The sequence below is a fragment of the Lepisma saccharinum genome, chromosome 7 (genome assembly GCF_977018435.1).
Source record: "Lepisma saccharinum chromosome 7, izLepSacc3.1, whole genome shotgun sequence".
Lineage (NCBI taxonomy): Eukaryota > Metazoa > Arthropoda > Insecta > Zygentoma > Lepismatidae > Lepisma > Lepisma saccharinum.
In genome coordinates, this window is record NC_139235.1 from 13,103,465 (window position 1) to 13,121,822 (window position 18,358).

At 35.2% G+C, this 18,358-nt stretch overlaps 1 protein-coding gene across 1 annotated transcript in view; it reads left to right on the forward strand.

Moving 5' to 3' along the window:
• The window catches only part of LOC145989730 (cell adhesion molecule Dscam1-like), a 505,150-nt gene that overhangs the window by 446,950 nt on the left and 39,842 nt on the right, over positions 1 to 18,358 (forward strand). The window contains exons 13-19 of the mRNA XM_083125004.1: positions 44 to 331; positions 1,534 to 1,604; positions 5,715 to 5,946; positions 8,718 to 8,864; positions 10,908 to 11,063; positions 14,094 to 14,233; positions 15,416 to 15,572. Coding sequence (XP_082981130.1) covers positions 44 to 331; positions 1,534 to 1,604; positions 5,715 to 5,946; positions 8,718 to 8,864; positions 10,908 to 11,063; positions 14,094 to 14,233; positions 15,416 to 15,572 — 1,191 coding nt within the window. The remainder of the gene's footprint in view (positions 1 to 43; positions 332 to 1,533; positions 1,605 to 5,714; positions 5,947 to 8,717; positions 8,865 to 10,907; positions 11,064 to 14,093; positions 14,234 to 15,415; positions 15,573 to 18,358) is intronic.

Here is an 18,358-nt window from a genome sequence, read left to right on the forward strand (position 1 = left end):
ATGCATGAACTGAAAGCTTTTCAAGGTATTTTTCGTTTTTCAGAGTCCCCAGAGCCACCTTCCAATGTGGAAGTTATGGAAGCAGGGAGTAGATGGGTAATGTTAAGCTGGTCTCCACCATATGCAGGTCATGCACCAATATCTCACTATGTGATACAGTTCAGAGAGAGAGCGGAGCATTGGTCGAATCTTACGACTGGTGGAGGAGTTCAGAAAGCCAAAGTGGGAGGACTTCTTCCAGCGACGCACTATCAGCTTCGAGTCATTGCAGTGAATGAGGTTGGAGCTGGACCTCCAAGCATACATATATCAGTGTTCACATCTCAAGAAGGTATTACATTACCCTGCAGTTATGCATGCAGTATGGGAAAGAACTAATGAAACGGAAAGCATCACATCTCCGGAACTATTGCATTTATTGCCTTGATGTTTACATGGTTTCATGAGTGTTCCTACATCAATTTCAACATATCATCACTCATCTTCTTCTTCGTGATTAGCCAACAGTGGCAGAAAAGCAAAGTAAAGTAAACCAAATCAATCAATCAAAGAGTACAATGAGTTCCAGATTGAAAAATGTAGAATTCCCCACAGTTCTCCCTGCAGTTCTGGGAACCTGACAGTGTTGTCACAAATTGTGGGGAGGGGATTTGCCATAATGATATGAAATGGGCACTGTAGGTTTCATCTACATGGACTGGCAAAAAAAACTTTTGAAGTTTTATGTGTATACTTCGAGGCTATTAACTTCAGACATTTCATGCTTTCCTTCTTAGTAGTTCTATCCAGGACACCTTGTGCAATACAAAACGTTAAAAATTTTCATACTTCTTGCTTCTGATATCTGTTTTTCCAATAGTGAATAATGCTCCTATGGATACGACATAGTAGAAATGGGGTACAACATGATCTATACTTGTACATATAGAATTTGAAACTGATTCAATTCATAGATTATTTTGAAACAAGGTCTGTAATCTTCATTTCAGACATTACCTTCTATGTCTAGCATTATCTATGCGAAAATCAATAATAAATGCACACAAATAAGAATTATATACAATTGATTTCAGATGTCACAACAGGAACACACGTGATTTTATATATATTTATGTAGGCAAGATAAAAAGGGATATTAACTTTAAACTCAGTTTACACATTATTTTACAACATTTGTTAATTATCTTTATCAGAATATATACAATCAGAATTACAAAAATTACTTTTCTACCTTGTGGAATAATATATATACTACAAAAATAATTTATATTAAGAGAATTTTTATGCTGCTGCTAAGATTAATTTTGCAAAAAATAGTTAACTTCTACAGAGTAATAACACAGCTCTGGGAAAATACTGCCTTTGTTGAGGAAATATTTTTATGATATCATAAAGAATGTAGGTTAGTAATTTCATTAATTTTATTACTTTCAAAATACAGCAGTTCTGATGACTGCACTATTATTTTGCATTATGATTTTATTTACACGTAAGATAAAAAATAATTTAATTCTTTTTTTTTTTTTTTTTCAGCACCTAGTGGTCCTCCTCTGGATGTTAGTGTCGAACCATTAAGTTCTGAGATGCTGAATGTAAAATGGAAGGTAACTAGCAAAATCAATTCATTCTTCACTTTCTTTCTTTTTTAGATTTTTACAATCAGATTTATATAAACATGCACCATAATGTTTCCACAAGTTTTAGATATTTCTAAGCAAGGGAAAAAAATGCAAATTTTAAAAGTAGTTCATACGAAGGTGAGTCAAAAATTATCTACACTTTTCGTTCTACAATTTATTTACACAAAGGTAGAGGTTCAACACGTACATAATTTTTTTGACATAGTCACCTCCCTTGTCAATGCACTTGGTCCAGCGGTCCACAAGCTTGCGTATTCCTTCCAAGAAGTTTTTCGGTTGGTCGCGGAGTCACTTTTGCACCGCTTCCTGCACGTCTTAAGTCAGTTGAAAATCGACGACCTCACAAATCATCCTTGAGTGGCCCAAACAAATGAAAGTCGTAGGGAGCAAGATCTGGGATGTAGGGAGGGTGTTCCAGTACCTCAAAAGTCAACTTGTTGAGGGTGTTAACGGTGTGCCGAGCCGTGTGTGGTCAGGCATTATCATGCAAAAACAACACTGTCTTAGACAAGAGACCTCGACGTTTGTTGCATATTGCTGGCTCCAGCTTCTTCTCCAACATTTCACTGAGCTCGTCGTGGATGGCAGATGGGCAGAACCATGACTGATGTTTAAAGATGACGCTACCTCATCGATGGTAACTCGCCTATTTGCCAGAACCATCTCTCGAGCTTGCTGAATCTTGTCGTCCGTGGTGGAGGTTGACGGGCGTCCTGCTCTCTCTTTGTGCATCACACTCTTCCGGCCACTTTTAAACTTCTTGATCCACGAAAAAACACTTTTACGTGATAAAGCGTTGTCTCCATATTGTGATAACGGTCTACGATGAATTTCAGCCCCTTTCACACCCTCCGAGCGGAGAAATCGGATCACTGCTCTCTGTTCCTCATTGGTGCATACTTGCAGTCAGTGGCATGCGGTGACATTTAAACTAGGGTACGCAACATGGGCCAACCGAAATGAATTATGGGGGCCAGAACCCCCCCCCCCCCTCTCCCTGGCCTTCATGTTATTCAGAAAATAACTTTTTTCTACAATTTTTTAATGGGATATTTCTCATCCTTGTATCAATATCCAAATGTAATGAGGTAAAATATATTCATGATTGGGAAAAGAGAGACGCGGTAGTATATAAATACGGAGAAACTAGTACTCACTTTTATCCGCGAAGCTGTTTTTTCTTCTTTTTCGATTAATTTCAGTGGCCACTGCCACCATCCTCATTGGAACTTGCTGCGCTGTTCCAACGAGGATGGTGGCAGTGGCCACTGAAATTAATCGAAAAAGAAGAAAAAACAGCTTCGCGGATAAAAGTGAGTACTAGTTTCTCCGTATTTGTAAAATATATGTATGATAATTTATATTCGCAAATATATTCTGATAGTACCTACGTAGAGTCCAACAATTCAACTTTGATTATTTCCTTCATGCAGTGCGATGAACATTGAACGGGAAGGAAATGGCACAATCATTTTCCGTCCTTTCAAATTTCATGTAATAAATTTGATAAATCTCAGTATCATCTACTATTTCACACCTTTCGCAGAGCAAACCAACGAATAAGGCCAACAATAAAGTTTCACTGTTTTTCTACTCAGTCAATCACTCTGTAGAGATATTTTTTCTTCTTCTCAAAAATCAAAATGCCTAATATACTGCTTACCATCCTTCACAACACCTGCCTGAAACAATTTTTCCAAATCAGGAACAGACCTTCCATTTCGGATTGTTTACACTTTCTTCGGAAATTCCGAAAATCCCTTCTCCAGTATGTCATCAATAACTCCCGGTCCCCCTATTTTATCACTTCACAGCACCGACAAGCAATAGAGTTCCTGTAATGTAAATAATATGAACGAAACACTCGCTGCAAATTTCACACGACAGAAGAAAGCAAAAGTCAACCTCCCACGGTACGTTGTGTCCGGTCCGCTATGCCTGAAAACCATGCATTCTTGTGGACGAATGAATCGGAGTTGCCAGTCGACAAAGTATTTTGTAGAAGGGAGATAATTAAGGACAAGTAAAAAATACGTCAGCATACATCCCAGAACACTTCAAAAGTTAAACTACCGTACATCACTTTGCAATGTCTGGCGGGAGGGAGGGGGGCTCATTCGAATCCCATTGTAAGCATTGTGTTTTATTATGTTTTTCTTCTATCATTCATTCATATCGTCGGGTCAACAATCAACACCCATGCTATGGAACTCAAAGGAAATGTTGATCCCGAAAGGAGAAAACAGATACTCTCATACTCTGAGAATTGTGCGAAACTTGCAAATTGTTCATATATTTTCCACTCGACACAGTGACAGTCCATTCTGGTCCTCACCTCCCTATACGAAAAAAAAAAACTTGCTAGTGTAACTTTAACCTCACATAAATATTTTATATGTGATAGTTTACGCGTATATTAAATATGATCTTCCACCACTACATATTCTTGCCCTCCTCTCTGATTCCTGTATCACTTTTAATAATGTATTTTTATTGCAACCCAACAGTGATCTATCTACGCGTGGCTGCTAAATGCTAGTAAGCTAAGCATTCCAGAAAAAAATATGTTGACTACTGTCAACACTGCATATGCTGTCAAAATCTTGGGTACCCTCGATGCTTAGAACCGGAAAATAAGTGAGAGAGAGAGTAAGCATGGGCAGACCCAAACACGTGGTCGTGGCTGATATGAGCCAATGGGGTTACCTTCCGAATTTCTAGGGTACCAAGCAGAAGAAACAGCATCTTTCTGCGGAAATCGGCAGGAATGCAGATCGGGTGGGTGCCGAAGGCAGCGTGTTCTTGCGGAAATCTGAATTTCTTGCAGTGGAACTGCTTTCGGAGCGATAATTGTTGAATTTTCATGTTCGGGGAAGACGAAAAAATGTTTATTTTTTCCTACTGTGTTGAGGGTACGCAGTGCGTACCTTGCGTATCCTGAATGCACGCCGCTGCTTGCAGTGGAACGGCCATGGCTTACCTGCAACAGAAGAAAGAGAAATGGAGCAATTAAGATCAAACTTTTATGACATAACTGCAAGGGTACAACATTATAACATCCAAGGGCAGAAGGCAATGGGGCCACCCTAAGGAGAGTTATGGCGAAAGTGTACATAATTTTTGACTTTTCCTCGTAATTGCAGAGGCTAGGAATGTTTTTGATTTGAGGGGTTATGAACCTCTATGGGCATGCAAATCCAGGGTGTTTGGGAAGAGGCACGTAAGTAACGGACTGCGATTTTCTGTTTCTTTCATCTAAGCCACAATGAACCAATTAACGAAAATATTAAAAATATAATTTTATATTATGTGTAAATATTGTGAACAGTGATGATTCAACTTCTAAATCATGTCTGGAATGTTTGCTGTTAAAAGAACACACACAAATGACTGTCTGCTGTAAAATTCCATTTTTTCACTTGTGTTTTTTTTCCTGGACAGTGTAGAAATGTCCTAGAGACATCTAATGGATGACTCTTGGATATTCGTACAAAGTTGTGGATATAAAAGAGAGATCCAGTAGATACCAATTGGATATCCATATATCTGTCCAGAAGATATCCATAGGATATTCAGGAAGGATGTTTAATGGATATTCTAAGGATAATTTTTGGATATGTTTTGGACATCAGTGCTATGTGGTTTCCATACACATGAAGCCACCTGGACATTTTTATTTGACTTCACAAAAGGAAATAATATTCTGGACTAGAATTGAACCTAATCTGGACATATTTGATTGATTTGCTTTATTTTACTTCGTTTTCTGCCACTTTTAACTAATTGCAAAGATGAGGATGAGTGATGATATGATGAAATTGATGAAGGAAACAATCACAAAGAACAGCCATGTCCTGGCCAGAATTCAAACCTGAGACCCCTGGTGTTGCAGAGTGCTGTGCTAACTACTCTGCTACAGAGGTCAGCTGGACATATTAGACAATGTTTGGACATTATCTGGACATCATTCATATTTTTTCTGCTACATATCAGGCTTTACTAAGTTCTTATTATAATTTTAATTCTACATATTGCAACATTAGCATCTAATGTCTCATATATTTCCTTTTCTAGCCGCCACTGATGACTTACACAAATGGAGAGATATTGGGGTATCAAGTGTCTTTCAGGATGGCAGGAAGTGACGCTCCATTCCAAGTACGGAACATCCGGGGGCATCACCGTCTGGAAACAACTCTGTCAGAACTCCTGCCATACACCCGCTACGAGGTTAACATCAAAGCCTTCAACCAAGTGGGCCCTGGTCCTGCCTCGACGTCCATATTGGTATCCACACTGGAAGGTGGTAGGTAAATATTGGCTTCCTTTCTCTATGAAAATTCTCTCCTTAAATCCAGAGGACAAGAGAAGAAGAATACTACATGGTTATTACATGAGTGATTATAAAACTGAATCTGTTTTTTGAAAAAAATCATTGAATTTTATCAAATGAAATCCCGTACACCCCCTATACGCCTTCATGGCGTGGTGCTATGCACAGGGGAACACTTTACCTTTTTTTTACCAAATGAAATCCCGTAGTGGTCAGTACACCACACTATGATGCCAGAGCTTCTGGGTTCAAATCCTGGCCTGGGCATGTGTGTTCTTTGTGAGTGTCCCTTCATCAATTTATCTCATCACTCATCCACACCTTTGCGATTAGCCACAAGTGGCAGAAATGCAAAGTAAAATAAAGCAAATCAATCAAAACTTTTACATGTGTAGGTTTCAAGTTTTCTAAAGGTGAGAAAGAAAAAATTCCAAATATAATTGATTAGAAAAATATGCACTAATTCTATGACATTCCCGAGTAGTTTCTTTAATTTAATTTCATAGCTATCTGTAATCGTAAGAAAACAGAAAAAAAAAATAGCCGTTCCTGATAAAATTAAATTTTTGCACCATGCAAATACCTTAATTTATACATCTGTTAATAACATTTTTCACAACATTTTTAAAATTCTACTAGTATAACACCATAATCAGAAGCTCTATTTTTTAAAAAAGAAAAAAAAATATTGAATTTTGAGTATTTCTAAAATAAAACTTGTGTTGTGTACTTGTAATTTTTTGTTGTGTGTATTTAATTTCTCATAAATTTTTAAACTGTATTTAATACATTCATGCATTTACTTCTGACATAACTTTGTTTGCATAAGATAATGCGCCCTCTTCATGTTGATTCATACGTTAAAAATGTGAGTGCACTAAACTTCGCCTATTTATAATCTACTTAGTGTCTGTCCAATATTCACTATTTCAGTATTTTAAAAAAATACTAACTTAGTTTTTATCTGAAATCATCTATACATCTAAGATTTACCTTTGTCATTAATTTGTATTTAATTAATTCTAGCTTGTATTACCTGTATGGAAGGAGAATTTACTATTTCATTCAATGGAAATTTATATCTTGTGAATGTGCAGCTCTATTATTCCAATCTCAAGTCTTTTTTTATATTCTTATGTTTATTCAGAAGCCAAAAATGTTGTTAACATATTAAATTTGTCATATCTAAGATGTGTAGCTTCTTTTACCAATAGAAATTCTACTGGATAATTTGACTTAACCATGATTGTATGATGTGAAGTGGGTAAATGAGAATGATTAGGTACAAATAATTCTACTTGAAATGTTTTCTGTTACACAGCAGGAAATACAGTTGATTGGAGAACGAATAGAACATTGGGTTTTTACAAGTATTTTTTCGATAGAATCTATGACATTTAATGTGAGTGCATATTTTTGACTTCAATACTGTTTCCACCTAACAGGTGTTCTGTGCATATCATGTCAATCACAATTAGTCATAAATCTTGTAATTGGCAACCACATGAGGGATTACTAACAGTGATGTAATCTACTTTTAAAAGGACATTATTAATTTCATCAGTAATTATTTCTGTTACTACAATTTATATAGTACTAATTTATTATTGTACAATTTAATCCTGAAGATGGCTTCTTACTGTTTAAAGAAGTAACTTATTATTTAGGGATATACAAATATGAAATATTTGCTGAATACATAAAATTTACCCATAACCAATATTCTACTGATACAGTACAAAATAGTAAATGTTCCCTGTAGAAATGGTTCATTAATATATTTAATTAATGTCACCACATGACTGCAATGGGTTTGCTTTGAAGCAGGAACTGGGTATTTAGACATTTACTTTACAAAAATAAATTACTTATATCCAGAAAAGTAATAACAAAATAACAGAATTTTGCACTACAAGCTCTTTATGGACATATTGGATTGGTAAAAATTTTGCTAATTTAATAAATAAATCTATGCAGTGATAGACCATTATCAATAGGGCACTGATTAATGTGTCAAATTACTATATTATATACATAAATTAAACTCCCTGGACACAACAGGCCTTTGAAAGGAAAGTCCTGCCAGGGAGTTTTCTGTTGGGTGATGTGTGGTCAGCACATTTATTCCCCTGTTTTCTGGCTTTCGAGAGCAGAGCCCACTACTACTTATTTTTAAGTAGCTCCCCCAATTGTCCCCACGATGCTGGATCAACACGAAAATATTTTTGAGCTCCCCACAAGGAATCAAACCCATGACTGCTTGCATCTGAGGAGCGGGAGAGCTAAACTCTTGGCTATGTGGGAGAATGAGTGAGTGTGTGTGTGTGTAAATTAATAATGATAAGTAAGCTTTCCTTACATAACTACCACTATGCAGTATGTTTGCTTTAGCAGTAATTACTGTAACTGCTTTAAAACGTAACTATATACACAAAAATAACTTCAGTGAAAAGTTTAAAAGTTTAGCTTAAAATATAATAATCATAGTTACAAATGATAAGATGCTTCCATAAGTATGTGTAAAGGAAGAAGTCATCTTTTGTTCTTATTTCAGTAATGTTTTGTACTAAAAAACGTTGCTATGTAAATTGTACTTTTATGTAACAGCAATAGTATATCATAATTTGTTGAACAAAATGCTGTTACATAACAGAACTGTTCACATTTTAAATGAAATGATCTATAGATATTTATCTGCATGTTCTCAAAGAAAAATTGCTTCCTATTACTTACTAATTTTGCAGTACCTGACGTGGCACCAATCAATCTGAGATGCTCTGCACTATCTTCATTAAGCCTTAGAGTCCAATGGGAACCTCCACCAATAGAACATAGAAATGGCAACATTGAAGGATATAAAGTGTTCTACAAGCAAGTGAATGCTAACCTAGGTAAGTTCATGACTTTCTTATGATTCAAGAATACTAGTAGAATTTTATTTTTTATTACTGTATTTCATTGAATCCAAGGCACCATCGAATGTAAGGCTGTCTCGCCATTAGAATTTACATTGATCATGTGAACAATATAATTATAATTATAATTGTATTGTAAAGCACATACTTTTTTAATCAGTCTCTTCAGTGCCACTACTGGTACTTTCTCCATCTATAAATAGCCTATCTGATGTAGGAAAGAGATCTACTAGCTTCATGGTTTCAAAATTCCTCATCACACAAAATAATTGTATGTTTAAATGCTGCATCATATGAGTGACGCTTATATTTCTCCATTCTTAATGTTCGTTTAATGTTCACTTTACCAAAGCTAGCTCACTGACTACCTCTTTAATGCAAATAGCACAAGTATAAAACCTTCTTCCTTAATTTTCCTTTTGTACTTTACTGCTAAAAATAGACTGAGTTCTTGTTCTGACACATTAGCCCCGTCTAGTTGGCTGCACTTTTTGACACTCGGCGCAGTGCAGGTGTATCCAGTGTCAGGGTGGTGCAAGGAAATTACGTTCAACCAACCAGACGGAAAGCGGTGTTCAAGTTCAGAAGATTCAGCCATGCCTGTCTGTTGCTTTAAATCGTCATTTGATTAGTTAGCATGCAACCACCTGACCATACACCACACCAGTCTGGAAGGTAGTGCAGACACCAAATACAATTCTTTACTCCAAATCAACGAACTAGACGACTCGGTGTTGCACTGTGCAACCAACTAGACAGGGCTATTGATTGTTGTAACACAACAAATTTAATTGAAAGAAAATTTAGTTGCGAGCATTTTTTATCCATACCTGTATTTCAATAAAACATCCAGGAAAAAACTTGTATATTGAATACCGAGAAAATAGTACTCACTTTTTCCGCGAAACTGTTTTATTTCTAGTTCTATTAATTTCAGTGGCCACTGCCACCAACCTCGTTGAAACTTGTTGCACTATTGCTTAGCTTGCTTCTATTGTTAATAGTTCCCTGCCTGCTGCTAGGTGTTCTGTTGTCAACTGTCCATCTGCATCCGTGTCGTCTGCTATTGCCATAAAACCCAAAAGGTACATGTCAAGCACACAAACCCACACACTCGTAGACACCAAAATCAAGGAAACACACACCACAATGTACTTCCTGCATGATCTAAAAATCAACGGACAGGCACACCACACTTAGATTCCCCTACTGTAACAGTTAAGGCCGGGCAATGACAGACATCACGGATGCAGATGGATGGTTGACAACAGCGTCTTTTCTGTGCAAAGTATGTGCTTCATGCACGAGATTCGAGGACCTACAGGAGGTTAAAACTGCTCTGAAATGGTGGGGCAGGGAGTGTTCTATGGATTTTTTTAAACTCTTTTTGAGGCCTGGATAAAATGTTGGCTCAAATGCATTGAACGTGCTGGGAACTATGTGGAAGGGTAACTCTGGGTAGAGGACACTACAGGCAAACTATATGTATGTTTACTGTTTCAATCTTTCCATTATTAAACAAATTATACCTCAACAGGCGAAACTTTTTGATGCCCCTCGTATTTTTGATATTACTGATATTCTGGTACATAATTAATTCTGAAACAGTACTTAAAAATATCTGAGATCTATCAAATATATTTAAATCTATGATCTATGAAAATATATTTGATAGATCTCAGATAGGTTGATAATATTTTAAACAGTTGCAAAAGCTTCATAACACACCAAAAAAATCTCGGTGCGCACTAACAGTTGAAACATTGACATTGTAAAATGTTATTTGCTTAGAATTTTATATTGCAATCGATTCTAGTTTAAAACTAAGAAATGAATTGAAGGTCACATCTATATAGAAGCATATATTACTTATAGCTTGCATAGCCCTAGGTGTGAATACTGAAAATGGTAAATTTATTTTCTTGAACTGCATTCAGTGTAAAAAATCATGATGAATTAGTTCACATGCTTGTATTTTTAACACAGTAATTCATATACCAATGTTTTTTTATCTTGTAGGGAAGAGTGAACTTGAAATTAAGAAAACTACAAATTTGGAAACAAATTTACATGGATTAACAAAATTTACCAACTATAGCATTCGTGTTCTCGCATATACGTCTGTAGGAGATGGTATCAGAAGTGATCCTGTGTACTGTACAACAGAAGAAGATGGTAAGGTGAAAGTTAAATATGTTTAGTGGTAAAATTCAGTGCATAAAATAAAAGAGAGGCAAGGGGAAAATGCAAGTATTAGTTGATAACTGGCTACGTATGTAGACAATTTGAAATGTAATTCAAGAAGGTGAAGGAATTCATAACAAAATCTGGTTACAGATATTTTGCTGTGCTTATAAGGTAAATCTTGATTAACAGTTTTATTAAGAGTCACAGACTGGCAGACTTTTCTAGTAGTTAGGTCGTATTTTATCTTTACTGGCTCTCTTCAGTAAACATACTATGAAAAAAATACTTTGCCAGATATATAGAGCTCAAATCACAAATTAAAACATAATGTAAGCTACATATAAAAAAATAACAAAATATTATGTAATTGAAGGGTCAGGGGATAAAACCAGGTAAACCACATTTTCTGTTGTAAGGAAGGTAGTAGTGTCGTTAGATCCAATATGAAGAGCTGCATGGTGGAGGCATCGTTTTATGCATCTGACACTTCCATTCTTTAAAGGATATGTTTTCCTACATTTTCATTTACATGGCCAGTAACGTTTTGCAATTAAAATTTCATTTTTCTGGAGTTTGACAAAAGTTGACTTAACTGTTTTTACCCCCTGACCCTTCAATTCATTATGTGAAAATTAAAGATGAAAAATTATCCAAGTTGAATAATTTGAAGAAAATTATTATTCAAAATATCGCGGTGGCTCAGTCGGTAACGCGTCTGACTACCATGCTAAAGGTCCTGGGTTCGATCCCCGGCAGGTTCAAATCCGGGAACTTTTCTAACGATGGAAGCGGCTCCGGCGCCCACCCAGCGTCGAATAACATGGGTACCTGGGGGAAACCCTGGGGGGTAAAGGCGGTCAGGGGCGTGATGCTGATCACATCACCCCCACTCACGACCGGATCAAGAAAGTGTGGGGCGTTACCCCCACACCCCCTATACACCTTCATGGCGTGGTGCTATGCACAGGGGAACACTTTACCTTCTTTTTTTTTTATTTTAAATCTCTACTAGTAGGGAATAATATAGTTTCACGAAGAAGGTACACACGTGCTCCCATTGAAAATAACAGGAAAACATAAGTAGTTTATTCATAACAGACTTGCTTGCAGCAATACTTCTTACTAACAGATTATTTTCATATGCTTCATGTTCTACAGAAAATTTTTGCAAACATATTTATTCAGTTACACGTATCATAAAACTCTGTACAAAATGTTTACTTTTTTATTTCTCGTAATGGCAATATTACATGTATCAACTTGCAGCACAAAAATGTGTAATAGATAGAGGCATGCATATTTCGTTTTTGACAAAAACATGAAATGTGAAATCACATTGTAATGTTAATTTTTCATGTTTCTGAAAGGTGTGAGGGGAATTTTCCTACCGTGTTTTGTCACGAAATGCTGCGAAATGAACTAGAAAATGCAAAATAGACTCTTAAACACGAAACTTAGAGTTTATTTACCAATACGACACTTTCTGAAGTCAGAATTATCCTGTGAGTTATGCAATTCATGGAAAATTGATTAATTCTGCTGTAAATATTTGAGAAGCAAAAATGGACCCCTTTATACAGGAATAAACTTAATATTCTGGTAACGAAAATAAATGTGCTATTAGAAGGGTGTTTATTTTGTGTGATAAGTGCAGTTTTTAAATCAAATTTGGGATTATATTCACATTTTTAAAACCAAAATGTAATTTTATTTACTGCTTTCTCACCTCTATAACAGCGAAATTTTATTTTATTTACTGCTTTTGAACCCGAAATTGACTGTTTTTGTACCGAAATTTTGCTTTTTTATTTACCAAAAATATGTGCCTCTAGTAATAGGGATTAATCTGCTCAGAAATCCATCAACTAGCAGCTCAAATCATTAAAAACTTGTTTGATATTTTCTGATGGCTTCATGCAAGCTATGGTGTGCAGCGTTTTATCCACACACTTTCTAAACTAAACTAAACTAAAACCAAACTAAATTTTTCACAAAAGTCAAATTTATAGTAATTTGGGAGCTAAATTTGCCTTTATATTGCCTAAAAATGACCTTACACCATCGAGATGAAAAATTCAGAATGAACCCCTGAAAACATGTAATTGTGTGATGTGTTTTCTCTGGTCAGGTTGTTGTACTATGCAGACACCATGGGCATCACCAGAAATTTTTGTAAGGGTGGGATGGGGTCAGGCAATTCATAAAAATTCAATGTGGAGATGATAAAAATAAAAATAATAATCGTAGTTATGATCGTTGTTATGCAATAATATCTATTATAAACTGATAGAAATAAGCTTTCATACTCAATCCACCATTTTAAATATTTCATACAGTCAGTGTACCAATGTTCACATACTTATTCTATTTTTTTATATTCTTTTACAGTAAAAAAAGTATAAAAAACTTACATGAGTTAGTATAATGGTTGCAGACGACGTTTCGCGAAGCTACGCTCCGCTTCTTCAGGTCTCTTTTCAGTACATACAGTACTTCGTCATATATGTAAAAAATCCATGATTAGGTAAAAGAGGGTGTTTGGATATGGAATTTAAAATTACATGAAGATAAAAATGCCACGAGGCTAAGAGATAATTCTAAAAGAACGGTGTGCCCATATTACCATATTACCAGTCATTCATTCTGTATGAAACGTCGTCTGCAACCATTATACTCACTCACGTAAGTTTTTTATACTTTTTTTACTGTAAAAGAATATATTTAGTGAGTAAATGTACAGATTTCCAAAATGTACATTATTCTATTTTGTTACTAACATTTACACACAAACGTTGAAGAAAGAAATTAGTCATAATGTTTATGTTAACATATTGATGCATGGCAATTTGAAGTCATCTTCTTGCTCTGCAAGGTGATATGTGTAATACAGCTAAAAAGGCTCAGAGTTTTAGGTTAACACTTTTAAACAGTAAGTTTGTTGCAGCTACCAACGGAATGAAGGTTAGTTAATTTTGTGTTCCAACAGCAACAAGCTATTTTCAATTGAAATATGTTCAGTTCCAGGACCACCAGAAAAAATAAAGGCTCTTGTGATGACTTCGGATTCTATTTTAATTGCATGGACAAGGCCAAGCCAAGCAAATGGGAATATAATCAAATATAATATCTACATACATCAGCTTCAACATGGGAACAAGGTAAAATGTTTTCAACATTCTTCATCAACAATGATGATGATGATGATAGATGCAGGAGGAAATGACACCTCCCAGTCATTCCTCCTCACTACTCTTTCCACAAAACGAACAAAAGAGACAAATAATTGCCTCTTTAGCCCAAAATGTATTTCTTGTGTACTATTTAGGGTTATACAGATAATATCTGTCTGCTTCCCACTCATTTTTATCTGTCATCCTTGTCTGGTTTGACTCCCATGATTATGGAGAAACTGAAGTAAACTACCTCATTATAATCACAAATCGTAAAATTCAATCCATAATACACATTATAGGTTGAATGAATTTGTTCTGGGTTTAGAGTTTTAAGACTTCCTATATTTTCCTATTTGTATTTTCAATTGTTGTGAAGAATATAGTAGTACATATATATAGTCTGTAACCAACCAGAATATTGAAAAAAATATAATAATTTATCAATGTTACTAAAATCTATTTTCTTTCTCACACAAGGTACAATGCATTTCATGGAGGTTTTAAAAATTATGCACCGCTAGCAAGAGAAAGTAATTAAAGATACATAAATTGTTTAAATTAATAGCACAAATATAGTTGAATTCTCTTCTCCTGTAAAAATTTGTTGTGCTTTTTGCAAAATTCACTTAATTCACAAATCAATTTTTGTGACTCACTGTCATCATTCAAATAGATCAGTCAACAGCACTCTTTGAATGGTAACTGCGAGTCACAGAAAATAACAAGTGAATAAAGCAATTTTTCACAAAAAAGACACAAAATTATAGTATTTGTGTAAGTAGGGAATAAATTATTAATTTTACAATAATGCTTCAATCTTCAATGTCCATCTAATCAAGAAAGTTCAACATGTTAAATGAAGTATCAATCAGAAATTATCGAATGTATTAATTTTATATCATGCCAAAAATATAAACTTCAATTTAAATTTCTGTTCTCACTTATTCACTATTTCCTTATTGTACAATTTCAACTTTATTTGCTGAATTAAGAAAGGTTCTTTCTATTTTTTTCTAATCTATTACTTCCTTTCTCCAAATATATTTCTAAGGTAAAGCAAAGAAACTGACATGATGTCTATTGTTTTAAATAGAATATGATTTTTCACATGTTAATGCTATTCCAAATGATTTGTGTTCCCATTGTTTTTCTTGTCTTTAAATACAGGAAGTTCAGAAAGAAGTTTTATTTGGTGACCAAGAACATTCTTACGAAGTAAGAAGGCTAAAAGAATTTCAGAGATATGAATTCTGGGTAACAGCTTCAACTATTGTAGGGGAAGGACAGAGTAGTGCAAAAGTATCACAAGCACCAAAATCTCGAGGTAAGAACCATTTCATTTCATGAATTAATTTGTTGCAGTTTCCGTTGGAAATATCTAGCATATTTTTAATATGTAATATAGAAATAATTAATGAAAAATAACCTAAACACTTCCTCTTCAGATTCAAAATTGGAGCTAAATTTGAAATTCATAGCGGAATTCTCGCTAGAAAAATTTCCGTAATGTGCATGTAAACTGTTCAATGAAATTCTCAAGTACAGTAAGACTCAGCATTGATGAAAACAATACACAGTCATCTAGCGGTTGGTATTTGAGAGAAGTGGTTAAAATACACATGCACGAGAGATGCGGTGAGAATATAGCTCATCCTTCATTCACAATACAAGCACATAACAAAGGGTAGAGACTATGCATATCACCAGGGCTGTAGTCGAGGGTATAAGGCAGTATACATGTATCCTGTGGTTAACCTTACTCATTAGCAAAAGGTATACGCTAATGAGTAATACTTTCTACTGTATTTCTGTTTATATTTCTTTATGTAATTTGTCCATTACTCGAGTGAGCCTATTACAGTTACCTCTGGTTTAACGTGGTCTGGAACACGTTACACACAATGTAAAGATAAGAACTATAGGTTCTTATCTTTAAAATCTATCACTGAGAGGATGAAAAAAAAAGGAAAATTGTTCATTTTTAGTACTGCTTAATGTACGGTTTTGGATTTTCAGTGTTATTGGCAGTATTATTAAAATTATTAACAGTAAATAAACTGACAATTTACAAAAGCAATATCAACAAAAACACAAAATATAATAACATGATGTACTGTACTCTTTGTGTTTAAATAAGAGCTTATTATTAAAAAGTGCATTTCATGTTTTGTTTTTTTTACTTTAAAATGCCTTCTCTATTGTGATGTGCTTCTTTTATGTCAAGTACGAGGGTTGTTCAATAAATAAGTTTCCCTTTCTTGTAATATTTTTATTTGGTAATATATACATGCAAACTCTACATGTCTAGATAAGTACATACCTGTGCTACTTTTCAACATAATCGCCTTGCACATTGAGGCATTTGTCCCAACACTGCACCAGCTTATCGAAGCCCTGTGCAAAAAAGTTCAGGCTCAGGCCTTGCAACACTCATCGACTGTGAAATGTTCAACATGTTGGCCACCTCACGAACCTTGATTCTTCTGTTCCCCCGGATCATTTCATCCACTTTTGCGATGTTCTCATCAGAGGAGCCAGTTGAGGGATGACCGCATCGAACTTCATCAAAAATCCCTACTCTGCCTTCATTGAACATGTTGCACCACCTTCTGACCATCTGCACAGACATTACAGTGTTACCATACACAGCAACGAGCTTCTTGTGGATGTCAAGCCATTTGCCCATTGATACCGAATCACGGCATGCACTTCTTCCTAACACCAGCTGTCCAATACACATGCACCTGCCATGCCGCCCTCCTTTCTAATGGTGCAAACCTGGCGTTTCACGATGTTCCGTCGTTTCCTTCCCATCTGCGGGAGAAATGCCTATTGTTCGTTGAAGGCGACAGATAGGGCTTGTCAACCATGTGCATAGTATTACTCAATTATTTTTGTAACAAATTTTATGCCACAGGGAAACATATTTATTGAACGACCCTCATATGTGCATATTATTATCAGTATTCTACCATCAATGATATTTTTTTGTAGAAATTAAATGACTTAATCCATATATTAAATACAAAACAATCCAAAGTTATTGGAAATTTGTCTCAACATTTTACGACACTTAGTGTATACCCTGGGAAAAATTTGGGACGACAGCATTGCCCATGACTAGAGGCATGCAAATTTCGTTTTTGATGAAAACACGAAATATGAAATAACATGCTGTAATGTTCATTTTTCATGTTTTTGAAAGGTGTGAGGTGCATTTTTCTACCCTCTTTTGTCACGAAATAATGCGAAATGAACTGCAAAATGCGAAATATACTCTTAAACACGAAATTTACCGTTTATATACCGACGCGACACTTTCTAAAGTCTGAAGTATCCTGCAAGTTATGCAATTCACAGAGAATTGATTAATTCTGCTGTAAATATTTGAGAAGCAAAAATAGACCCCTTTACACAGGAATAAACTTAATACTCTGGTAACTACATAAATGTGATATTAGAAGGGGTAAGTTTATTTTGTGTAATAAGAGCAGTTTTAAAATCAAATTTAGATTATATTCACAATTTTAAAACCAAAATGTCATATAATGTAGCACTTTTGATGTGATTATTCACCGCTATAACACCAAAATTTTATTTTATTTACCAATTTTGAACCCGAAATCGACTGTTTTTGTACCGAAATTTTGCTTTTTTATTTACCAAAAATATGTGCCTCTACCCATGACCCATCTTATTGGACAACAGTTATGTACATCACATGTCCAGAATGTGTTAAATATGGCTCTTAATGTGACTTCATACCAAATTTGAAAGTGAGGTGTATTCTCCTGTTGCTTTAATTTTTAATGTTTTAATCTTGGTATAAAGCTAAAATAAAGCTATCCCCTGTGCATTGCACCATGCAATGAAGGCACATAGGAGGGGGGGACTGGAAGTAGAGTTCCACAAAACCTTCATCTCTGCCATACTGGAGGTGATATCAGCTGCTTGCTCCGCATTACTTTGATTAGAGGCTGAGTGACCACAGAGCCACTTTATGCACAGATATTAGTAATGTCTAGGAATCAAACCCAAGTCTCCAGCATAGCATTCACACCTTATAACAGCACCAGTGTCATTCACAATTCAACTACAAATTCCATATGT